General features: G+C 41.9%; 1 protein-coding gene across 4 annotated transcripts in view; it reads right to left on the bottom strand.

Annotated features, from left to right (window-relative positions):
• Positions 1–26835, bottom strand: part of MGAM (maltase-glucoamylase) — a 96535-nt gene that overhangs the window by 45575 nt on the left and 24125 nt on the right. For all 4 annotated transcript variants that reach the window (XM_059885968.1, XM_059885967.1, XM_024991199.2 and 1 more), the window contains 15 exons: positions 24970–25090; positions 23744–23850; positions 22745–22896; positions 21698–21869; positions 18110–18209; positions 12138–12250; positions 11414–11539; positions 10401–10532; positions 10134–10250; positions 8925–9038; positions 7326–7410; positions 5203–5320; positions 4028–4199; positions 2614–2730; positions 810–964 (listed from right to left, as the gene is read on the bottom strand). In XM_059885968.1, coding sequence (XP_059741951.1) covers positions 810–964; positions 2614–2730; positions 4028–4199; positions 5203–5320; positions 7326–7410; positions 8925–9038; positions 10134–10250; positions 10401–10532; positions 11414–11539; positions 12138–12250; positions 18110–18209; positions 21698–21869; positions 22745–22896; positions 23744–23850; positions 24970–25090 — 1901 coding nt within the window. The remainder of the gene's footprint in view (positions 1–809; positions 965–2613; positions 2731–4027; positions 4200–5202; positions 5321–7325; positions 7411–8924; positions 9039–10133; positions 10251–10400; positions 10533–11413; positions 11540–12137; positions 12251–18109; positions 18210–21697; positions 21870–22744; positions 22897–23743; positions 23851–24969; positions 25091–26835) is intronic.

Below are 26835 nucleotides of genomic sequence, written 5' to 3'. Positions count from 1 at the left end.
CTGATTTCTGGAAATCCTGCATAGTAGTATTCTTATCAGTGTGTAAATGACAGGCTCATTCCTAGAGCCCAAACAGGGTGCATTACAAAAGCGACCATCAGCTCCAAGATATCAAAGCCTTTAAATCAATGGTCCCCAACCTTTTTGGCACCAGGGACCAGTTTTATAGAAGCCAGTTTTTCCATGGACTTGGGAGAAAGGGGTGCTGGTTTCAGGATGATTCAAACACGTTACATTTATTGTGCACTTTATTTCTATCATTATTACATCAGTTGCACTTCAGATCATCAGGCGTTAGATACCAGAGGTAGGGGACAATTGCTTCTCTTGTGGCTCAGCTGGTAAAGAATCTGCCCACAATGTGGGAGACCTGGGTTCCATCCCTGGGTTGGGAGGATCCCCTGGAGAAGGGAAAGGCTAGCCACTACAGTATTCTGGCCTGGAGAATTTCATGGACTGTGTATGGTCCATGGGGTCGCAAAGACTGGGACTTTCACTTTCAGAGAAGCTAAGGAAGAAAGAACTTAAATGATTTGTCTAAGGTATGGAGTTAGTTGGGAGAACAAAGACCCCAACTCCCATGACTTTTAGAACACTTCTCGTTCCCAAAGGGATAAGGCTATACCACTTAAATATACTTAAAATAGCATTGACATATAGGCAGTAATAGAATTGTAAATGCCAAATGATTATTCAAGTTGAAAAAATATATCTGATTAACTGGATTGTTTTAATTTTCCCACTTCCATTTGATGATACAGTTTCACCCAGTTGTATTGATAAAATTCCTGTGGATTAGATGAACTTACTCATGCAGAAGGGGCCTGGCCACAGTGTCCCCGCGGCTGTGAGCACGGTAGAAGAGTGTGTAGAGATAGGGCAGAAGGGTATAGCGGATGGTCAGGTAGTGCCTGGAGGAATTCAACAGCAGTGAGTCAGGGCCAAAGGAGGCTGGATCCTGGGCCTGGGAAGAAACAAGAGGTGGTAGTTGTCATCTGGTTTTGATCTCGGAGAAGCAGCAGTGAGCGGTGAGTTCCCTGCTCAGGAATTGAACCTGGGTGACCTGAATCAAAACCAGTAATCCTAGCCACTAGACCAGCAAGGGTTTAGAGGCAAGAAGCACATTTTCCCAGGCTCTTGCCTCTGTTTGAAAGCAAGAATGTTTCAAGGAGGGGAACCATAAAAGCAGGTGCAAAGTTTATTATTAGAGACAGCACAAGTGTGAGCGCACACAGAGAAACAGCCTGTTTAATTAAGACAGAAGCAAGGCAGAGAGGCATACCTGGATACACAGGGTGTGGGCATTCCCCCCCCACCTCCCCCACCCCCGCCACTGCCCCCGGATGGAGGAGGGGCTCAGTGAACAGGTGGTTAAGTCATTTATATGGGGCAGTTCTTCTGGGTCTCTGTTTACCTTTGGCCAACTATCTAGTTTCTTTTTCCACTTCTGACCTGTCCTAGGACTCTCCCCAACATGCAATGTGCAACTTTTTCCCAAGATGGGGAAAAAGTCCAGTCCTATGGGGGGCCTTAGCATCACCTATTCTGGGGTGGTACACTCTCTTTTCGATCCCCAAAGAGCCTTCCTGAACATGTGCAGTGTTTCCCTTGCCCCAGGGAGGGGAAATGACCTTGATCCTTTACTCAGGCAGGGTTTGACTCCTCTCTGTTCCTGCCACGACAGTTAAAAAGTGCCCCGTCTGACTATTTACCCTGCTCTTGTTTGGTTGGTTTTTTTCTATCTCAAAGTGCAAATCGGAGGCTGTAAATACCTAGCCTAGGTTGTAAATACCTAGCCTGGAGTCCACTTGCCTCCTTCCTCAGAAAATGCAAACAGGAGGCTAGTGATAAATGCCTCGCCTGGAGCCCATCTACCTCAGAAGGATCTGCAGAAACCAGATTCTATTCATCGCAACTAAGAGTTTTATTCCTGCCAGACCTGGAGCTACCTTGCAACTTTGCTTCTGAGCAATAGGGTTGAGAAAAGAGAGTTCATTTCACCCAGTCAGTGGATGCTCTTCACCCTGTAAGGCCTTCCCCTCGTTCATTCTAGGGGTGCTCTCTCGGCAGTGCATGCTTGCTTAGTTGCTCAGGCGTGTCTGACTCTGCAACCCCATGGCTCCTCTGTCCATGGGATTCTTTCCAGGCAAGAATACTGGAGTGGGTTGCCATTTCCTCCTCCAGGGGATCTTCCCGACCCAGGGATTGAACCTGAGTCTTCTGTGTTTCCTGTATTGGCAGGTGGATTCTTTACTGCTGAATCATTGGGGAAGCTCTTCTCTCTTGGTAGACTCCATTTAAATATCTGAAGTATTTCCTCATTTTTATTCAAAATGAGTAACATAGATAATGTGTCTAGAGGTTTGATTGAAAACCTTCACAGACTTGCCATTTCTTTGACTGCTGCAGCAGAAATAGCAGCAGCCACGGCAACAGAGCATTGTAATGGCACACCAGGAGTTCTGGTCAGTTGCAAACAGTGGTCCCAGTTAGCCTAAGTGAAGCACCAGGGAGGAGGCTAGCTCAACAGATTTCCAGGTGAGGATGAAGGTAGATCCAGTCCTACTGAATGCCAAGTCTATTTTGATCATGTCTCCTGGGAGACTAACTTGCCTTGTAGCCTTGGCCATTGTGATTCCTGGAAAATGGATAGAACGCTCCCAGCTGCATCCACCGTCTGCAGAGCTCTTCAGAAGTATCCAGCATAAAGCCACATATGTCAGCGCCCACCTGGAAGGACACACAGACAGTGAGAGCACGTGGGCCTCACTTCCACTGCTGCCCCTGCTCCTGGGCTGTGCTTTCTACCGAAGACCTGCCAACCCGGCTTGGCTGACCTCTCCCTGAGAAGGCGAATGCAGTGTGATGGAATTGGGCTGTGTCCCATGTCCACTCCTTACTGCCAGGTGACTTCAAATGAGTTCCTCAACCCTCTGTGCCTCAGTTTCCTCATTTTATTAAAGCAGGCACTCTAGGGTTTAGTAAATGAGATGATATAAGTAAAACATGTGACGTACAATAGCTTTTTGGTGAATAGTAACTAGAAATACTGTTGATATTATCACTTTTACCACAGCACTGGCACAATTAATTTTCCAATGGCTAAATCTAATCAGGTCATTCATCTCTTCAAAAATATCCAGTGTCTCCTACTGCTCGTCCTCCTGGTAACTCATGGTAACTGGCTGCAACTCACCTTTCCAGCATCATTTCTCATTCCAGTCCTACATACCCATCCTTACAGATACATCAAATGCTCCCTCTTGCTGGTCTTGTTCAAGTTTATTTCTCAGTCTTAAGATGATCTCCCCTAACCGTTAGTCTGATAAACATACCCACTTTTAAGGTTAAACTCAAGTGCCATCTTCTTTATGAAGTCACTATTGACTTCTTCCCGTGACTCCCCTTGTTTCTTGTAATCTGATTAGAGTTGAAAATTCCCTTTCCTGGGATTTCTTTTAACATTTAAATTATATGTTCCTGTTGGCACTATTACCCTAGCTTGCCATAATTATGTGTGTGAGCTTGTGTATAAACTTGGCGGGGAGGGAAGGAAGGTGTTTCCATTACTATATGTATGTTTCTCTTCATGTACGCCTAGCTCAATACTTTGCTCAGAGTAAGAGCTCAATAAATAGATATGTCGAATTTAACTAAAATATCCCAAAGCCATCTCTAGGACGCTGATAGTGTTGTGCTTCCTCATTTGGATGCAAAATACACAGATGTGTTTCATTTGTGAAAATCCTCATCTGTAACCTTATAGATATGTGCACTTTTTCACATGTAGGTTGTACTTTAATTTAAAAAAAAAATGTTCCAATGATACCACTTCAAGGTGGTATCAAGCTTCTATTTTTATAAGGCAGTACAGTAAAGAATGTCATGGTATCAGTGTCATACTAATGTAGATGGAGCAGTGCTCACCAGACCCTTAGCCCTGGGCTGCGGAGGGCAGAGGAAGGAAGGTTTATTATTTGGAAGCCATCTAGAATGAGGCATTCTGGGGACTGCCGTGTGGACTCACCATGGGGATACCAAACAGGTTGAACTCAAGCATGCCAGGGATGGACCATCGAAGGTCGCTCCAGGTGGCGGCATTGTCTCCTAGCCAGTGGGCTGCAAACTTGCCAGAACCCGCAAACGTAGAACGGGTTAAAATGAGGCTTCTCTTGTTGGGGAACACAGTCTTGACAGTTCTAGAAAGGGAGAGAGGGATTCAATGTGTGACCTTAGTGAGTCTTAGCCCAGAGGTTAATGTGATGCTACTGAAGCTCTCAAGTTAATACCCTACTCTTTTCTTCTAGTTCTCTCCTGTAGGGCTAGATTTGCTATGGGGAGCAGACTGCCCCACTGGGTATGTTTATATTTTATTTTGTTTTAGGCATTCTATGTACACCATTAACTCCATAAAATCAAATTTCAGTACAAGGATACTGAGGTGGTACCTAAAATCCCAAAGCACATGAAGTCTGTAAGTTACTTAACCCTCCGTACACCAGTCTATAGAGTATGGCAGAGAGGAAAATACATGAAACCTTGGACTCGTGCAGAAATGAGTCCAAACTTTGCTCTTACAATTTATTAGCTGTTTGACCTTGGTCGGGTTACTTCCCTTTCTTTCTTCCAATTTTCCATTCATGCATGTATTCATTCTTTCTTTCATTATATACATTCCATAAATATTTATTAGCTTCCTTCCTCCCTTTGGGTTTCCCTGATAGCTCAGTTGGTAAAGAATCTGTCTACAATGCAGTAGACCCCAGTTCAATTCCTGGGTCAGGAAGATCTGCTGGAGAAGGGATAGGCTACCCCCTCCAGTATTCTTGGGTTTCCCTTATGGCTCAGCTGGTAAAGAATCCACCTGCCATGAAGGAGACCTGGATTCAATCCCTGGGATGGGAAGATCCCCCGAAGAAGGGAAAGGCTATCCACTCCAGTATTGTGGCCTGGAGAATTTCATGGACTGTATAGTCCACGGGGTCGCAAAGAGTCGGACATGACTGAATGATTTGCACTTGCATTTTCACTTTCTTATCTACGTGCCCAGGATTTTCTTTATTCATTCAATAACAACAGCCTTACTTATCTTGCCAAATTCTAAAAAATAATAGTAGCACCTGGAATCTGACAAGACTAAGAATCTGGTCATGTATTAAGTCTCTCTGATCATGTGTTGAGCCCATGTGATAATGGCCTTACTCTGCAGTGGTGATGGCCATGGAGTAGCCGTACAGATTGTGGACATCGTAATGCTGCCCCCAGTGCTGCACTGCGTCCATGCAGATGCTCTTGCTGAACAGGTACCCATCCAGGATTTCTGCGACAAAAGAGGGTTCGGTCAATGACAGCCTGAGCTACACATTCCCCGTTTCTCAGCTATCACCAGACAAGGCGGCTCCCCGAGCAGGCAATTTTATGGCCATCTTGGAAGTGGACATACACCATCCGCACAATCAGAGAGCTATATACACAGTAGTTTCTCTGTTATGCAAAACAATTGGGCTGACTTGACACCCACACACATCCTCCCACCTGGGTGCTCAGGTGACCAGAAACAAGAACTTAGAAGTAAGTGGGTCCAGTTAGATTTGAAGTTAAATCTGAAGTCTGCAGACTTAGCTGAGTGATCCAAGAACAAAAATATTTATTAAAAATAAATTTCTATCCCTTCTCTCTGTTGACCAGATACTATAAAGGATGATCGACCAACCTGTCTTTCATTCATCCAATCTTCTCTGCTCCCTTCACACCACTCTGGTTCAGATCCAAATTACTTTGGATCTTAACTCTTGCAATCATTTCCTTAATGGCTTATTTACCTCTGATCTATTGACTTTCTAATTCATATTAGAAGCATACATAATGCCAGATCAGTATTTCCAAAACCATTTGACTGCCCTATTTCCATTACTAAAATATTAGTAATTTCCATCAGCAAAAGAATGAAGCCTCCCATCTAAGTCCCTCACTGTTTAGTCTTGATCCCTTTGTTACAATTTCCTGTTTTCTTGTCAGATTCAGTTCAATTCAGTTGCTCAGTCGTGTCCGACTCTTTGCGACCCCATGAACCACAGCACACCAGGCTTCCCTGTCCATCACCAACTCCCGGAGTCCACCCAAACCCATGTCCATTGAGTTGGTGATGCCATCCAACCATCTCATCCTCTGTCACCCCCTTCTCCTCCTGGCCTCAATCTTTCCCAGCATCAGGGTCTTTTCAAATGAGTCAGCTCTTCACATCAGGTGGCCAAAATATTGGAGTTTCAGCTTCAACATCAGTCCTTCCAATGAACACCCAGGACTGATCTCCTTTAGGATGGACTGGTTGGATCTCTTTGCAGTCCAAGTGACTCTCAAAGGTCTTCTCTAACACCACAGTTCAAAAGCATCAATTCTTTGGCACTCAGCTTTCTTTATAGCCCAATACATGACCACTGGAAAAACCATAGCCTTGACTAGACAGACCTTTGCTGACAGAGTAATGTCTCTGCTTTTTAATATGCTGTCTATGTTTGGTCATAACTTTCCTTCCAAGGAGTAAGTGTCTTTTAATTTCATGGCTGCAATCACCATCTGCAGTGATTTTGGAGCCCAGAAAGATAAAGTCAGCCACTGTTTCCACTGTTTCCCCAACTATTTGCCATGAAGTGATGGGACCGGATGCCATGATCTTAGATTAGAAGTCTTCAAAAGATGCTATAATTTTAGCAGTTTATTCCTTTCTTAATCAAGACACTATTTCTCTGTGAGTCTCTAGTTTTCTTCAAAATACAACAAATGCTGTGATCCTAGCACCACACCCTGGGAGATGCTATTGGTCAAAGTTCAATCAGATCTCTCTAGCATTCTATTCACTGACACGGACTTTGTCCTCCCAAGCCATGGGTTCTGGCTTCCTCTCATCCTGTCATCCAAATCTCTTCTTCACTCTCTTGACTTGACCAAACTTGACTTCATCTGAAGACCAAACCTAGTTATCTGGTCTCTCTCTGGTAAGCCCTGACCTGTCTGGGTCCACACTTGAGAGCAGAATGAACTAACTGCTAGCCTCTGGTTTCTGTACCATATCTTCTCCTGACTTTCCCCTAGAAACAGCTCAGATGTAAGCAGAAGGACTAGGTTGCCCCTTTTGAATTTATGCCTCATCTAAGAAAGCAGGGTGTTTTGATTTTCTTCTCTGGTTTTCTTTATATGGTACCCACATTTTCCTTCCTCTATGCAATTTATGTACAAAGACCCTCAGCAGGTTGTTCATATCTATCCTTATGAATTTAAAATATGAGATATGTGTTGCCACTTTAATCAGACTAATCAATGCTTACTGGGAGTGAATGGGGGATAATTTAGATTGCTCGTGGAACATCCTGAAACTGAGCCATCCACAAAGTTGGCAACTTCATTCATATCCTACAAGACAAAGAGCAAAAACTATTAAGAAAGAGTAACATTTCTTCATATGTTCTACAGATGGTGTCTTTTTTTTTTAAGGACTCAGAGAAATAATTCTACACATTTCTTTTCTAAAGAGGTCCTTAGGTTAAAGAGAGAAACAGATGGTCCTGCCCTGTCTTCCCTACCCATTGAAGGCTTTGTGGAGAAAGTTGTTAAAATCCCTTCAGAATGACATATGTCTTCAATCATTTAAACTGAAATATTTCTCAAAATATTGGGTTGGCCAAAGGTTCATTTGGGTTTTTCCATAACATCTTACAGAAAAACCTGAATGAAATTTTTGGCCAACCCAATATTAGGTGAATCATATTTCAATTTATATGATCCCATATAAATCAACTTATATTGATGCATTCTCTAGATATGCAAATATAGCTATGAATGTACACATATATAAATGCATTTGCATATATAAACATATGCGGAGAGAGTGAGTGAATAAGCAGGTACCCACAGCTGTGCAACTGAGAGGTCTGTAAAGATGCACACGGAAATACTGATAGCAGATGCCCTTCGTTGATATCATTTTCACTCTTCTCATCTGTTTAGCTCTTCTGTTTGCATTTTCTACCTTTCCCTTATAAATAGAAAGAATTTCAATGCTAACACTCCCTAAATTGTGTTGAACACCTCTGGCTCTGCATCAGTTTTCATTCAATATTAGTCTATGAGACATTTGTCTGTTCTGTAGCCACAGTTCTGTCCACACCTGAGTACTCTGGCTCTGGTCAGTGTATCCAACTTGTCTGAATGAAAGAGCCCTGAACTGGCCGTTGAACCATTCAGTTACTTTGTGACAATAACAATGGCTTCCCTGGTGGCTCAGATGGTAAAGAATCTGCTTGCAATGCAGGAGACCCAGGTTCAGTCCCTGGGTCAGAAAGATCCCCTGGAGGAGGGCATGGTGATCTACTCCAATATTCTTGCCTGGAGAATCCCATGGACAGAGAAACCTGGTGGACTACAGTCCATACGGTTGCACAGAGTCAGACGCATCTGAGCCACTGAACACACACAGACTTGGATAGAACTGATTCCTGAAGTAAAACTGAGTTTACTTCCAGTTCTAACAATCTGATTTTGAGTCTAAGCTACCTGTCTTGGTAAGATTATTTGAACAGTAAGAGAGGGAATACTTAGAATTACTGCCACTCTTGCTTTCCTCTCCTCTTGACCCTGTGCTCCATGATTCAGTGACATAGAGATACACAGTCTGAATGTTAGCTGCCTACTCAACAGAATGTTAAGAACTCTAGATAATAATTGAGAACCTACTGTATAGCTCAGGGATATTTACTCAGAGCTCTATGATGACCTAAATGGGGAGGAAATACAAAAATGAAGGGATGTATGTATACATAAAGCTGATTCACTTTGCTGTACAATAGCAACTAACACAACACTGTAAAGCAACTATACTTCAATAAAAATTAATTTTAGGGAAAGAGAAAAAAATGTTAAGAACTCACAATCCAGATTCCATCAAACTCTACTTGACTGTGGAAAAGCTCAAATTCATTTGTCCACCAAGCAGTACACTTAGGGTTGGTGTAATCAGGAAACACAGTTTTTCCAGGCCAGACCTGCAGAAAGAAAAGAAAATAATTAATCAGAGAAAGTTAAATGAACACAGAATAAAATAGAGTAGAGTACTTTACAAAGAAATTCCTAATATGATTATGGCAACAGAGCTGCCCAGACATAGGTCATTTTCAGTTAAGGATGTGAAGCACTTCAAATACTTAGGATAAATAGGAGTTGTCAACTTAGGATAAATAGGAGTTGTCTTCAAGTTAACACTTGAAGAAAAGAAGTTATTAAAAAAAAAAAAAGATTAAATCATTGTTAACGTTCAACTCCCAATCCCAGGAATGATAAATGAGAGAATGGTGGTGGTTTAGTCACCAAGTCCGGTCCGACCCTTGTGATCCCATGGACTGTAGCCCGCCAGGCTCCTCTGTCCATGGGATTTCCCAGACAAGAATACTGGAATGGGTTGCCAGTTATTCTCCAGGGGGTTTTCCTGACCCAGGGATCAAATCCAGGTCTCCTGCATTGCAGATGGATTCTTTACTGACTGAGCACAGGGGAAGCAAATGAGGAAGAGCACTGTGTAATTTCAACTGATGCATCACAAGTTGTATGTTCCAACCATCAATCACTCTTCTCTATTGTCTTCCTATCCACTTCCTGTCAGACACTATGCACTCAGGTCAGCAGAGATATTAGAAGTGAAGCAGCAGATAACACTTTGATGGAAGACAAGAACAAATAGAAATTTGAGAATGAACATCAAACTTGTCAGATAACAGAAAATTGAGTAAAAAAAGGAATTAAAAAGTTCCACTGGATTTCCCAATTTGAAAATAACTGGTTCCATTTGTCAGAGGAGGGATGGGGGGAAAAAGCAGACTGAGGTCAGCTAAAGAGCAAATGGGGAGTGAAGAAGGAAATATTCAGTATCTACGTCTATTGTTCAAAGGGACTTTGCTATGAAGGGAATGTAAGAGCTCAGATGGCTGGTAGGTATTTGGAGATAAAACCACAAGGGCAAGTCGATCCCCAGCAAATATGACAACTGAAAATGTAAAACAAAACAATTATACATACACACACTCACACACATATAACACAGCCACAGCCCCCCCTACCAGCTCCTAGCTTCCCCATTAAGTTACCTCCCCAATGAGTGGAGTCACCCCGTCTGAAGTATTCACCCATATCTTCATATCTGAACCCCGGTCATACGGGCCATAGGGATTACTTAGGGAAGAGTTGTTGGAGATGGCAGGATCCTAAGAAGGAGAAAAATACAGTAAGGAACCTAGCTTTAATCCAGAGGCACTGAAAGGAGATTGGAAATTGGGGATGAGGTGGGGAGAGGGGGCTTCAGTGACAAAAAAGAGCAAGGACCTGATGTGGGGGTATAAGAGTACTGCCCATACCACAATGATGACCAGTTTCTGTCCATTATTGTGTAATTCTTTAACAAACTCAGGGAAGCCCTTGAAAGCTACTGGATCATAAGTGAAGTCCTTTCTTGCGTCCATGTAATCAATATCAGCATGCTGAACATCCTGAAAGGATACACAAGGTCCACAATTTATGGGCCCATCCCTGGAATCACATTAGCTGCATCACTCTACCTTGTTGTCTGGCCCTCTATCATTAAAGTCCAATCTAACAGACAAACCACAACAATCACAAGAAAAATCACTAAGGCTGTCAAAACATATCCATTACCTAAATGCTATGTCATCTGCAATAAAGAAGGGAAGGGGCTGTGTCTCCCACCTCCTCTCCCTCATTTGACTACCCACATTCTGTTTTGTTGCTTCTCTTCTACTTTGAGCCTTCTTTGACATTTATTCTTTCCTAACCTTACTCTTACAAAAACAGTGGAGCCCAGAAAGAAATTGACTCCTGCTCTAGGACCTAAATGTCTGCCTCCAAGGGCATGGGGTAGAGGAGAGAAGAGGATTATTCCAGAGAACTTTGGGCTTTTCCCTTGACATCTCTTGCAAAACCTCACTACTCATTATATAATAGACACATTTAAGTGCAGTCATTTAAAACATAAAAATATGTTATTACATGCATGTACTATATCCTTTCGCTAACTTAAACTAGGAAAATAAATGTCTTGAGAAGTCAAATAAAAAATTCATTATGTGAAATGTAATCAATACAGTAAGCATGTTTTACTATCAAAACATGTGGTAAGAAAAATAGAGAAAGAAACAGATTGTATCCCAACCCCATAATTATGGTCTCTATGTACTATTTCCTGAACCAGTTGCTTTAAAGGAATGGTTGGCCTGACAAGAGTCTGGCATTCTGAATATGTAAAAATATTTTTGTTATATATTAAAAAAAAACTCAGGAGGAGAAAGTATAAACAGATGTTCTTATTCCCCAGTTCTTTTACTTTTGGAGCATTTTTTGAAATCTTACTTACATAAGGCAGCTGCGCAGCACGGTTTCTCTCCACGACTTCTTTCATGTTATCTAGGGTTCCATAGTCATAACGACTGAGATGAAACCCAAGAGCCCAGTATGAGGGTAGGGCTGGCCGTCCAACGAGCTGAAAGAATGGTGTAAAATGAAAGTTAGGAAATACTCTGTTTTTAAAAAATTTTATTCTGAGCATTAGTTTGGGGGCACAAAATATACCCACTTCCCAACACACTATTTCATTAATGTTAGATGCTAGTCTATTTTTCCAATCCCTTTATAAATCATGGAGGGTAGGGTCAAATTGTGGGAGAAGGCAATGGCAAGCCACTCCAGTACTCTTGCCTAGAAAATCCCATGGATGGAGGAGCCTGGTAGGCTTCAGTCCATGGGGTTGCTACCAGTTGGACGCAACTGAGTGACTTCACTTTCACTTTTCACTTTCATGCAATGGAGAAGGAAATGGCAACACACTCTAGTGTTCTTGCCTGGAGAATCCCAGGGATGGCAGAGCCTGATGGGCTGCTGTCTATGGGGTCGCACAGAGTCAGATACGACTAAAGCGACTTAGCAGCAACTTAGCAGCAGGGTCAAACTGTAGTAGCACATTTGTAGCAGCTACTTATAATATTAACAGCATATGTTTATAAGTCACACTTATATTAAATTTCATTTTCATTGTGCTATTTAGGATTTCCTTAATCATAATGATGATATCATAAGTTTACCTCTAGATATTCTTGAACAACTTGCTCTGGAGTATTCCCCAAGAACACGTAGAAGTCAAGAATGCCCCCAATGGTGCGGTAAGTGACAGCTGGGGTGGGCTGGAGGAAAACCTCTTGAAGATTAAAAATGAAGCAAATAAACATTAGAATTTGTTCTAGAGTAATAATCACAAAGTTTTAATTTGTAGACCAGAAGATCCCCAATCATCTGAACACTAATGAAGTGATTCTAATACCTAATTTTTGTATAAAAAGGTACAAACTCTGATGGTCAAAGTCCACCCTCACAGCATGAGAGCGGTCAAAGCATTTGTTCTTTAGCAGATTTTCATACTGGTGACTGGAGTATTTTCAGTGTTGTATCAGGATTTCATGAAAAAGAAACCAGTTTTGTGAAGGGGTTCAGAATAAGCCACTGTGGCATAAGAATCATTATAAGTCGAAGATGTTTGAGTTTCTGAAATCCCTTGTCAACCTAAACACGGAGCCTCTCATAAGCACTCTGCTGTCAGACTTCCCTGGTGGTCCAGAAGTTAAGACTTTGACTTCCAATGCATGGGGTGTAAGTTTGACCCCTGATCAGGGAGCTAAGATACCATGTGCCTTACAGCCAAAATACCAAAACATAAAACAGAAATAGTTTGTAACAAATCCAATAAAGACTTTAAAAAATGTCCACATCAACAAAATCTCTAAAATTAAAAACTTCTAAGAAAAGAACTTACTTGTCATAAACCCCCTACCCTAGAGCAAAACTAATATTCTCTGAGACAATAAATTGGCAGCACACCCAAACAGACACGGCCACAAGAATATCCAACTCTCACTATTCTCCTGCTGCTGCTGTTGCTAAGTCGCTTCAGTCATGTCCAACTCTGTGCAACCCCATAGACGGCAGCCCACAAGGCTCCCCCGTCCCTGGGATTCTCCAGGCAAGAACACTGGAGTGGGTTGCCATTTCCTTCTCCAGTGCATGAAAGTGAAAAGTGAAAGTGAAGTTGCTCAGTTGTTTCTGACTATTAAGCGACGCTATGGACTGCAGCCCACCAGGCTCCCCTGTCCATGGGATTTTCCAGGCAAGAGTACTGGAGTGGGGTGCCATTGCCTTCTCTGCACTATTCTCCTAAGGACTCTCTAATCTTTCCAGAAAGTCATTTGTTGTCCCATTAAATGCCTTCTCATCCCTTCAGGGAGTTATTTGTTTCATCCTAAGTAATTTTCTACCTCTACCTTAGGATGGTAATGTTAGTTGCTCAGTCATGTCTGACTCATTGCGACTCCATGGACTGTAGGCTGCTAGGCTCCTGTGTCCATGGAATTCTTCAGGCAAGAATGCTAGAGTGGGTAGCCATTCCCTTTTCCAGGGGATCTTCCCAACCCAGGGACCGAACCCAGGTCTCCTGCATTGCAGGCAGATGCTTTACCATCTGAGCCAACAGGGAAACCCATAGGATGGTATGTAAATTCTAACCCAAATTCTAACCACCCCTTTGAGCTACTTGTTGAGCACTCTTGTGCATATGTATGTCACACACGTAAATAAACTCGGTCTTTCTCTTACTAACCTGTCTTTTGTCAGATTGATTCACAGGCCCCCAAATACCTAACTTAAGAGGACAGAGAAAAAAATTTTCTCCTCAGGCATTCACAACTACAGAACATGCTCTTCCAATCCCATTACCCATCATAACTACAGAAATATAACCCAGCTACACTCACAGAGGTCATAGCCTCCGCGGATCTCATATCGAGCAAGAGCCAAACTAAAACAATGTCAGAGATGATATTATAAATTCAAAATCTCTCTAAGCCCCCATTGCAGTTTTCAAAGATGAAGTCTCCCCATCACCTTGATTTGCATTAGGGATAATGAAACTAGAATACCTCGTAACACGATACACAAAAATAAATTCAAAATGGATTAAAGACTTAAATGTAAGGCCAGAAACTATAAAGCTCTTAGAAGAAAATATAGGCAGTAGACTCCTTGACATAAATCACAGCAAGATCCTCTATGACCCATGTCCTAGGGTAATGGAAATAAAGACAAAAATAAACAAATGAGAGCTAATTGAACTTAAAAGCTTTTGCACAGCAAAGGAAACTATAAACAAGGTGAAAAGACAACCCTCAGAATGGGAGAAATAATAGGAAATGAAACAACCAACAAAAGGTTAATTTCCAAAATACACAAGCAGCTCATGCAGCTCAACACCAGGAAAACAAAAATCCCAGTCAAAAAGTGGGCAGAAGACCTAAAAAGATATTCCTACAAAGAAGACATACAGATGGCTAGTAAACACAAGAAAAGATGTTCAATGTCACTCATTTTCAGAGAGATGCAGACCAAAACTACAATGAGCAATCACCTCACATTGGTCGGAATGGCCATCAATCTACAAACAATAAATGCTGGAGAGGATGTAGAGAAAAGGAAACCCTCCTACACTGTTGGTGGGAATGTAAATTGATCAGCCACTATGGAGAATAGTATGGAGATTCCTTAAAAATCTAGGAATAAAACTACCATATGAGCCAACAATCCCACTACTGAGCATATGCCCTGAGGAAATCATAACTGAAAAAGACATGTGTACCCCAATGCTCAGTTCAGTTCAGTCACTCAGTCGTGTCTGACTCTTTGTGACCCCATGAATTGCAGCATGCTAGGCCTCCCTGTCCATCACCAACTCCCGGAGTTCACTCAGATTCATGCCCATCGAGTTGGTGATACCATCCAGCCATCTCATCCTCTGTCATCCCCTTTTCCTCCTGCCCCCAATCCCTCCCAGCATCAGAGTCTTTTCCAATGAGTCAACTCTTCTCATGAAGTGGCCCAAGTACTGGAGTTTCAGCTTTAGCATCATTCTTTCCAAAGAACACCCAGGACTGATCTCCTTCAGAATGGACTGGTTGGATCTCCTTGCAGTCCAAGGGACTCTCAAGAGTCTTCTCCAATACCACAGTTCAAAAGCATCAATTCTTCGGCGCTCAGCCTTCTTCACAGTCCCACTCTCACATCCATACATGACCACAAGAAAAACCATAGCCTTGACTAGACGGACCTTTGTTGGCAAAGTAATGTCTCTGCTTTTTAATATGCTATCTAGGTTGGTCATCACTTTCCTTCCAAGGAGTAAGCGTCTTTTCATTTCATGGCTGCAGTCACCATCTGCAGTGATTTTGGAGCCCAGAAAAATAAAGTCTGACACTGTTTCCACTGTTTCCCCATCTATTTCCCATGAAGTGATGGGACCGGATGCCATGATCTTCATTTTCTGAATGTTGAACTTTAAGCCAACTTTTTCACTCTCCTCTTTCACTTTCATCAAGAGGCTTTTGAGTTCCTCTTCACTTTCTGCCATAAGAGTGGTGTCATCTGCATATCTGAGGTTATTGATATTTCTCCCGGCAATCTTAATTCCAGCCTGTGTTTCTTCCAGCCCAGTGTTTCTCATGATGTACTCTGCATAGAAGTTAAATAAGCAGGGTGACAGTATACAGCCTTGACGTACTCCTTTTCCTATTTGGAACCAGTCTGTTGTTCCATGTCCAGTTCTAACTGTTGCTTCTTGACCTTCATACAGATTTCTCAAGAGGAAGGTCAGGTGGTCTGGTATTCCCATCTCTTTCAGAATTTTCCACAGTTTATTGTGATCCACACAGTCAAAGGCTTTGGCATAGTCAATAAAGCAGAAATACATGTTTTTCTGGAACTCTCTTTCTTTTTTGATGATCCAGCGGATGTTGGCAATTTGATCTCTGGTTCCTCTGCATTTTCTAAAACCAGCTTGAACATCTGGAAGTTCACGGTTCATGTATTGCTGAAGCCTGGCTTGGAGAATTTTGAGCATTACTTTACTAGCATGTGAGATGAGTGCAATTGTGCAGTAGTACATGGACACAACCTGGATGTCGACTGACAGATGAATGGATAAAGAAGTTGTGGTACAAATTGTTGTTGCTGCTGCTGTTGTTGTTCAGTCACCAAGTCATGTCCGACTCTTCATGACCCCATGGATGATAGCACACCAGGCTTCCCTCTCTCTCACCATGTCCTGGAGTTTTCCCAAGTTCATGTCCATTGAATCGGTGATTCCATCCAACCATCTCAGCAATATTCCATTGGAATATTACCAGCCATAAAAAGGAATGTATTTGAGTCAGTTCTAATGAGGTGGGTGAACCTAGAGCCTATTGTACAGAATGAAGTAAGTCAGAAAGAGGAAAAGCAAATATCATATATTAACACATACATGTGGAATCTAGAAAGATGGTACCGATGAACCTGTGTGCAACGGAGCAATGGAGATGCAGACAGACAGAACAGACTCACAGACACAGTGGGAGGACAGGGTGGACGAATAGAGTAGCACTGAATTATATACATTACCACAGGTGAAATAGATAGCTAGTGGGAATTTGCTGTACGATGCAGGGAGCTCAACCTGGTGCTCTGTGGCTACTTAGAGGGGAGGGATGGAGTGGGCGGTGGGAGAGTGGTTCAAGGGGGTTGGGACATATGTACACCTATGGCTGATTCATGTTGATGTATGGCAGAAACTAACACAACATTGTAAAGCAATTATCCTCCAATTAAAAAGGAATAAATTCTTAAAAATCCGTCTGATCAGGCTTAGAGGGAAAGGTCACAGGATCCTAGATACTCTAAGTCTACTCAACTTGTTTTCTGGTTCCTTTCAGCCACCGGAAACTGCATTTGCAATACCTCAGTCTATTCTTTGACTATCAGGTAGCTTAGAATCATCTAAGATTCAATTAAGTATCTTAGAATCATCTTGTATCACTCTAGTTATTCTCAGTCTGGTAAAAAACAAAAATCAGAGCCTAATTTTTCAAATTTCTGATTCTTTGCAAACTGATGCTTTTGTAAAATAACACAAAAATGAAACACTAGAAAAAAGGTTCGTGCATGCACTTGGATGCTATAGCAGTGTTTACTTTCAGTTTCTATATTTATGTTACTGTAGACCTGAAACAGTCTGTGAACCTTCCACGAACCACACTTTGAGTGGCCCTGATCTAGTACACTGAGTCTCAGTTGAGAAATCGGTGGGGATCAGTATCCTATGCTGATCATCAACTCTGGGATTCTGACACAATTGATCTTCCACTACAGTGACTGAATCATTTCCCTGGGATTGTATGTGATGGTGCAAGTAGAAAAATAGTTAAGAATCATTGATCTGGTCTAAAACCTTCAGAGATAAGGGAGTGAGCTACTTTCTGGAATCCTATGCTATTACCATGAGATCTTAAACAGTCTGAAAATATTCAGCCTTCAATACTCACCCCACTTTACCTTGCTACCCTTGGTGTCTCAATGCAATATTCACTGCTCAGTTGTATCTCCTTGGTTAGGCTCAGGTATTATACCAATTGGACTTCCCAGGTGGTTCAATGTTAAAGAATTCAGCTGCCAATGCAGGACATGCAAGACATGCAGGTTTGATCCACGAGGTGGGAAGATACCCTGGAATAGGTAATGGCAACCCACTCCAATATTCTTGCCTGGAAAATCCCATGGATGAATAAGCCTGGCGGGCTACAGTTATGGGGTCACAGTCAGACACAGAGCATGCACACGATAGAAGAATTACCTGTTTTTTTTACCAAAGCTGATATTACCCCCTGTACTGGATGGATGTCTGAGGAAGGAGAAAAATAAATTGGTAGAAACTGCCTCAGAATAGATTATAGGGAAGGTTAGCTGTTTTAACTCAAAAATAGAAAATTTTCCAACAGAACAAACAGACTGAAGAAAACCATAAGCTAGGAGAGGACACTCAACTCATGGCCACCTTGGGTCAACAAGTAATGAAATAGGGATGATACAATCAGAGAACATATGAAACCCTAAAGGGCACCATTCCTTTATCATGATGCTGTCAGAAAGGGACTGAAAGTCATTCTTGAGTAGTCTTTTCATGAATATTCCTTTAGTCTTTTACCCATGGCATTGCTGTTCAGCAGAAACACTCCAAAGGACAATCCACTAGCATCTTCAAGGCATAGGAAGAACGTCTGTGCACCATACAAGTTAGTTCCATCCTGCATAAAGACAATTTAAAATAAAAAAACTTTACAAATAAGCCTCCCGTGGCCAGAAATAGCTTAGGAAATCAGTATTAATCATGCAAGAAATGGACAAAAGAACTTGTGGTCAAAGAAGACACAGATTTCTAATACAAGGTCTATATTTGGTTGATGTTAATCAAATGAATTAGTATTTTCTTATACAATGAGTTGGCTGTGAGAGCTTATGATGTGTTAAGATGTAGGAGAACAGAAGTTTTGAAACTGTAGTTCATAACAGCTCTTCTTTATAGGTATCAAAAACAAACTTATGGTTGCTGCTGCTGCTAAGTCGCTTCAGTCGTGTCCGACTCTGTGCGACCCCATAGATGGCAGCCCACGAGGCTCCCCCATCCCTGGGATTCTCCAGGCAAGAACACTGGAGTGGGTTGCCATTGCGTTCTCCAATGCAGGAAAGTGAAAAGTGAAAGTGAGTCGCTGAGTCCTGCCCAACTCTTAGCGACCCCATGGACTGCAGCCCACCAGGCTCCTCCATCCATGGGATTTTCTAGGCAAGAGTACTGGAGTGGGGTGCCACGAAGGGGAAACTTGGCGGGGTGGAGAGGGATAAATCAGAAGCTTGAGATAAACATACACACATTACTATCTATAATATAGATGACCAAAAAGGATCTACAGGGAATCTACTCAATATTTTGTGATAATCTATATGAGAAAAGAATGAATATATGTATATGCATAATTGAATCACTTTTCTGTACACCAGAAACTAACACAACATTGTAAATCAACTATACTCCAATAATTTTTTTTAAAAAAGCAGCTCTCCCCTCAAACAGGCTTGACCTTGACTCAAAGAGGTTTGACCTAACCCCACCTGCAAAAACTCTATCAAGTCCTAATATAAATCAGTTCAGTTCAGTTCAGTTGCTCAGTCGTGTCCAACTCTTTGTGACCCCATGGACTGCAGCATGCCAGGCCTTCCTATCCATCATCAACTCCTGGAGTTTACCCAAACTCATGTCCATTGAGTCGGTGATGCCATCCAACCATCTCATCCTCTGTCGTATACAAATCAGGCACCATTTCATTTGCAACTAGATGGAGATCTATTTAAGATATCTGGTCTTCTAGTCTTTACAAGAGTAAACATTAGAACTTGAGCTGGGCTTCTAGACTTGGGAACAGTAGTTCTCAACCTGGGCCACATTCCACCTCAATTGAAACAGAGCCGCTGGAGACAGAAGCTGGCAGCTATAGTTTGTTGAATTTCCCAGGGTGTTTCCAAAATGTAATCATGTTTGAGAATCACTGCTCTGGGCCAGTATGTCTCAAAATTTGGTGTGCATAAAAATTCCAAAGGGACTTAATTTAAGTGTGGGTTCTAATTTAGTAGTTAGAAGAGAGAGCTGAGAGCCCAAATTTCTCATGTGGTGTTTCCTGTGCTGCATACTTGAAGCAGCAAGGATCCTAGGCTCCTTATTAAACAAGCATCAGCAGCCATATCCCAGATGACCTGCTCTGAATCAACACCTGTCCTGTTTTTCTGATAGGATGTGGTATGGTAAGGAGCATGGGCCAGGGGTTAGATCTTATCTCTGTTCCTTACAACTATTTTTTGTTGTTGTGTTTGTTGTTTAGTCGCTCAGTCGTGTCTGATTCTTTTTCGACCCCATGGACTGTAGCCCGCCGGGTTCCTCTGTCCACGGGATTTCCCAGGCAAGAATACTGGAGTGGGTAGTCATTTCCTTCTCCAGGGGATCTTCCTGATTCAGGGATCCAATCCACATCTCCTGCATTGGCAGGCAGATTCTTTACCACTGAGCTACTAGGCAAGCTCTTGTTTGGGTTTTTGGTTTTATTTATTTATTTTTTTAACATTGTGCTATTTATCTGGCTTCTCTAAACCTCAGTTTCTTTATCTGTTAGATGGAGTAATTAAATTATTTTTTGGAGTTCTTTTGGTAAATAGAGATAATGTATTTTTAAAAGTCATTTAATAAATTATTCCTCTAATTTCCTTTCATCCAGTCACTAGTTCTGCTTAATCAGGAAAGTTGCTGAACAAAACCTGAATGTAGTATTGCTGAGTCTAGAAAATAGCTCTAGTTTGAATTTTAGCAGTAAAAACAAAACAGAAAAAAAATAATAACAACAGTGAAACTTTATTCATTCTATTCTCTCACTGCCCCCAAACATTCTTCAAGGAACGAATGATTAATACAGAATTTTAGTTGATATTTTATCCTATTTTGCTGACAAATCTGGTAAGTTGGTGATTTGTAAAGGTCAACCTAAAATGTGGTGATCAGAATCAACATATTGTGCAGAATCAATATTGGTTTTTCCCACAACTAGTTAGTCCAAAAGGAAAATAAAATAAAAGTAGTTGGTATTTATTGAGCACTATGTGGCAGACACTATTATAGAGACTCTATATGTATCTGTTCATCTAATCACCATCACAACCCTATAAAGTAAGTATACTACCCCCATTTTATGAATGGGGAACTAAAGATACAGAGGAGAAACCTGCCCAGAACCACGTAACTGGTGAGTGCTGTTGTTATTGTTCAGCCACCAAATCACGTCTAACTCTTTGTGACCCCATGGACTGCAGCACATCAGGCCTCCTGTCCCTCACCATCTACTGGAGTTTGCCCAAGTTCATGTCCATTGAATCGGTTATGCCATCCAGCCATCTCATCCTCTGTTGCCCTCTTCTGCTACTGGTGAGTAGCAGTGCCAGAATTCAGACCCGGTAGCCTCACCCTAGCAGCTTGTTCCTAACCATTATAGTGTACTGCATGTACATCTCTTCATGACTAATAGATGGGGAAACAATGGAAACAGTGACAGATTTTATTTTGGGGGGCTCCAAAATTACTGCAGATGGTGACTGCAACCATGAAATTAAAAGACGCTTGCTTCTTGGAAGAAAAGCTAAGACCAAACTAGACAGCATGTTAAAAAGCAGAGACATTATTTTGCTGACAAAGGTCCATCTAATCAAAGCTATGGTTTTTCCAGTAGTCATGTATGGATGTGAGAGTTAGACCATAAAGAAAGCTCAGCACCAAAGAATTGATGTTTTTGAACTGTGGTGTTGGAGAAGACTCTCAAGAGTCCCTTGGACTGCAAGGAGATCCAACCTGTCCATCCTAAAGGAAATCAAACCTGAATATTCATTGGAAGGACTAATGCTGAACCTGAAGTGAAAAACTGACTCATTTGAAAAGACCCTGGTGCTGGAAAAGATTGAAGGCAGGAAGAGAAGGGGACGACACAGGATGAGATGGTTGGATGGCATCACTGACTCAATGGAAATGAGTTTGCGCAAGCTCCGGGAGTTGGTGATGGACAGGGAAGCCTGGTGTGATGCAGTCTATGGAGTTGCAAAGAGACAGACACAACTGAGCGACTGAACCAAACTGTACTGCTAGGAGTGACCTTCATGAAGAGGCTACGATATTTAGTGAAGGGGGACCCATCTGAAAGCTTACCCCATTGGGGGTTGTGTCCCTGGCAAATATGGGCCAGGTCTTCCAGTTCATGTCATGCCGGTACTGCTGGTGCACGTGTTCTCCCAGCCCATACACGTTGGCACTAGGCAGTCGGATGGAGAGCTGCAGGAACTGGTGAGCAAACAGCAGGGGCCCGATGCTGGAGTCAAACCTGGACAAAGGTAGAAAACATGGGACACGTGGGCAAGTAGTGTGGAGAGAATGCAGCTGCTTAGAAAATTGTTCTTATGGCTCAAAGACTCAGTGTGCTGTGCTGGGCTGTGCTCAGTCACTCTGCTGCGTCCACCTCTTTGTGACGCCATGGACTGTAATCCACCAGGCTCCTCTGCCCATGGGATTGTCCAAGCAAGAATACTGGAGTGGGGTGCCATTTCCTTCCCTAGGAGATCTTCCCAACCCAGGGATGGGACCCAGGGATCTCCTGCATTGGAGACTGGATTGGATCTCCTGCATTGGATTATTTACCACTAATGCCACCTGGGAAGCCTTCAAAGACTCAATGCTCCCTGTTTAATTGGCTCCATTTGCCCTCCTGTGATATTTTCCAATGGATAACAAGAAAGAGATCAGGTATCGTTTGGCACATTTCTTAGATTTGTCCCCCTAATACTCTATTATGTGATCAGATTACTCTTACATTATAGTAGCTGCTCCACAGACAGCTACTGGTGCATAGGTGTTAGAAAGATGGAAGGAAAAAAAGGGACAATAAAGAGGAAAAATGACCTAATGGAAGGAAGAAAAAGAAAAAGGACACAGCCCAGTGCCTGGCCTTTAATAAATGCTTAGTAATAACAGAGGAGGAAGAGGAGAAGGGAGGGGGAGAAAGAGAAATAGTGGAGTAGGAAGAAAGAAAGAGGCAGAAAGGCAGTGAAAAATATGCATTTGAAGGTGGAGAGTCTATTCACCATCAATGAGCTTACAGCCTTCTAGAATATTATAGAAAGTCATTCTTTTTCATGTTTACAAACCTCCCTCCTCCATAATCTTCAGACTCAGCTCTCTAGGTAAGTTTCCAAAACTTACAGAACACGATTGTTGCTCGTTCTGATCACTTTGATGCCAAATGGCTGTTTGGAGACCTCAACTTTATACGTCAAGGAAGAGGCAGCATTTCCTGTGAAGGGTTGCACATGTTCATGGGGCACTTCGTATCTGTTCTGGTTTTGGTCAGTTAACTGTCCAGAGAGGTTAGCAAAAAAAAGTCAAAATGAAAACATCTCTACTTTCTCTAAAACAGAAGCATGCCTACCAACACCATGCTTCCCAACACCTATGCTCCTGGCACTGGAATTTGGGCAGCAGATGACATTCTAATCTGAAATTATATCACCCATTTCAGATGTTTAACCCTTGGACGTAAGTTAGTTTTTAGGTAGAAACATACACTGTAAGTCTGCAGACATGACTTATCTCTAGAATTTTCAAAGCTGTGATCATTCTTTTCTTCCCCTCCCTACCACATTTCACATGGGGTATCGAGGGAAAATTCATGAAAGCCAAAACTCACCAGTGAACCCTATAATACATATCTGGGAACTTATCACACTGAAGGAAGGCAATAGGTACCTTCAACATACAGGTGCTAAGTAAGAACATGACAGTAGAGAAAAATACTCTACTAGCAAATTTTTCTCTTTTGTAGTCCTCAGGAAGGGAACAAGAACCTCTCAAAATTTTTTCTAAATAAGCAGGTATCATGTGATACCACTTATATGTGGAACCTAAAATATGACACAAATGAATGTATTTACAAAAGAAAAAGACACAAAGACATAGAAAACAAACTTATGGTTACCAAATGGGAAAGGGGGTTGAGGAGGGATAAACTAGGAACTGGGGATTAACAAATGAAATCTATAATACATAACATATATTAACATATATATGATACATAACAAAACTATAATATATAGCATAAATATTTAAGAACAAGGTCCTACTGTAAAGCACAGGAAACTATATTCAATATCTTGTAATAAACTGTAATAGAAAATAATATGAAAAATATAAATAAACTACAACCTTAAAATGGAAACGGTTAGATGTCTGGTATTCTGCTGTGAGAAGGACATTGTTGACATCATTTCCAAACAGAGGTGAAGACAACCTTTTCAGCTGGGCTGTGAATCCTAACATGAAAAGGAAGAGAGTTTTCAGAGCCAGCTGTGTAAATTCACAAACAACAGCCACATACAAGTAAGCTTTGTGTCAAAGAGGTTGGCGAAAAGCCTTTACTTCCCATCAGAAGAGGAGACACAGATGTGGACCTCATCATACACACATACCACATTGGACCAGATTCTGAAGCTAGGTATTGCTATTACCTTATTCAAAAGCTATGCCTCTCTTCTCCAAAATCTGAACAGAAACATCCTTCTCCTTCCATCAGCCCACCAGTCACTCCTATACCCTTTACACTCTCAGTCCTCAATGCGTTCATATCCATTATTCCCTCTCTGTTGTCTTCATGTTACATCACAGGTGATCGTAGGCACTAATGCCATCTCCTTAGTTAGGTGACACACCAGATGAGAGTCCAGACCTTCTTAGAAAAGTCCATCGGGCCAAGAGGCCCTGGAGGAAGAGCATGCCTCTTCCTTTATGCTAAGAGCCTCCCCCAAGTGGTCAACTTCTGTTACCCCCAGAATCTTCATTATTATGCCTGTATTTTATGATGGGAGAAAAGAAGGGGGGATGTTTAGTCCATGAACAGTGACACTAACTAGCTAACTTTAATAAAATGCTGATAAAATTGGAATTGTTTCCATATCACTAAAATTGCATTATATTAGAGCTGTTGGTAGTCTCAGAGGTGACTGAGTCCAAAACTCTCTCTTTAAAAGTTAGAAACTTGGGGAACAAAGAGATCACAAGGGATGGACAAGGTTACATAAGGAAATGGCAACCCACTCCAGTATTCTTGCCTGAAAAATCCCATGGACAGAGGAGTCTGGTGGGCTACAATCCAAGGGGCCACAAGGAGTTGGACCCAACTGAGTGCACTCGCACACACATAAGGACAAAGACAGGAACAGGACATGTCTCCCAACTCTTAAGACAGAGAGTGATCTTTTCCCTTGATGCCAAAATAGATTCCAGTCCATGCTTAAGGGCAGTGCCCATCCTATCACAGGCCCTGTGGCTGCACAGAGCAACACCCTGCCTACTGCTACAGCTCTCTCCTGCAGTGTATAGAGCCACCCTCCAGAGGACCTGTAGTTCCTTCTTCAGGGCACAGTTCGGCTTACCTGCATTTGTGTTCACGAGGTCGCCCCCTACTTGATAGCCATGACTTTTAGAATAGTAGCACCAGGGCATACTTATGGTTCCCTGAGGACTCCAGCAACAGCCACGCTGGTCACAGGTAGCCTGAAATAAGACATCAGACAGAGTAACTCCATTCATTGATAAATGTGATTGGAGCTTGTGGTCTCATGAACCTTGTTTTACAAATAAGTAACCTGATAGTCAGAGGAATCGTGCCACAGCCCAGTCAAAGCAGTGTTTGCCCTCAAAACTCATTTTTCTGGCTAACATCTTTCTTTGTTATTGTTATCCTATAACACTATATGATTGCAGTGCATTCTATACCTCTCATCAGAATAAACCTGATAAATTTATTTAATGATTCTAAACTACAGTATAGTTATATCACCAGGAAGCCAAAATAACAAATAACAAATAACAGCTTCATTAATTTTGGTTTTGGCTTTTTAAAAAAGGACTTTGCAATTAACTTTATTCAGAAGCTTTGAAATCAAAGTAAATTTGCTTTGACTTTTAAATGTGTATATTATATATCTGTGTATTTAGTATAGGTGACATATATGCATATATATTATGTATATTCATAAATATATATACACATTTTTATATATAGTCTCTCAGTTCATCCCAAGGCAGAAAGCAACTGTTCCATGAAACCCAAATAGATTCTAATTCTTATTTTAAAAAGTTGCATGCCTTTAACTAAATTAAGACTCAATCACATGGATACTACAGGCTACCCAGGTGGCACTAGTGGTAAAGAGCCCTCCTGCCAACAGAAGAAACATGAGAGATGTGACTTTGATCCCTGGGTGGGGAAGATCCCCTGGAGAAGGAAATGGCAACACACTCCAGTATTCTTGCCTGGAAAATCCCACGAACAGAGGAGCCTGGCAGGCTACAGTCCATAGGGTCACAAAGATAGGACATGACTGAAGCGACTCAGCCTGCACGCACATGGATAACTAAAATGAAGACAATTGCTTTCTCATATCAACTAATCTGGAAGAAGCAGTCAAATTAAATACAACAAAATGCAAAGAAAGTGCTCCTCTTGAAATATTATAGCAAAAATAATAGGTTGTAGCTTCCAAGATCAGATTACAGAATGTCTCCTGTCTTACTCCCTGTCTTTCCCTTGTTCTGTTGGAGCCCTCACTCTGGGAGAAGTGAGGTGCTGGACTGCAGAGTGACCCACATGGTGAGGAACCGAGAGAGGTCTGTGGCCCACACCCAGCAAGGAACTCAGGCCCTCAGCCAAACCATCCTTGAGCGGCTGAATTCTGCTAATAATTACAGTAATCACAACACTCTCCCTTGAAAAGGATCATCCCTCCATCCCAGCAGACACCTTGACCACAGTCTGTCAGAAGCCTGTTGGCCAAGAGCACCCAGATACACAGAGGCCAGATTTCTGACCATAGAAACTGTGAGGAAATAATGTTTGCTGTGCCAAGCCATCATTTTGGAGATAATTTCTTCCACAGCAACAGATAACGAGCACACCCTGCTACATTTTACAGATGAAGAACCTCAGGCCACAGAATTCAAAGTTCACAGGGGTGAAGTGATTTGCCAAAGCTCACTAAGTTAGCTACTGAGAAGGCAAGGATCAAAATTTAGTTCTCTTGTCTGTTTCTTTGTTTCCATAGTCTGGGTTAAGTATCTGCTGAACATACTTTCAGGGGGATATGGGAATGCTTTATGAATGTAAGACACATAAAAACTGCTTAGCTATATAAACAATTAGATTTAATCAAATGCTAATTTTTTTATTAATAACTGATATTAAAGATCAAAAAATGGTGTTCTTCTATGGCTTCTATTGCTATGGAATCAGGCTTCAT

The sequence above is a fragment of the Bos taurus genome, chromosome 4 (genome assembly GCF_002263795.3).
Source record: "Bos taurus isolate L1 Dominette 01449 registration number 42190680 breed Hereford chromosome 4, ARS-UCD2.0, whole genome shotgun sequence".
Taxonomy (NCBI): domain Eukaryota; kingdom Metazoa; phylum Chordata; class Mammalia; order Artiodactyla; family Bovidae; genus Bos; species Bos taurus.
This window is presented reverse-complemented; position numbering and strand designations above follow the sequence as displayed.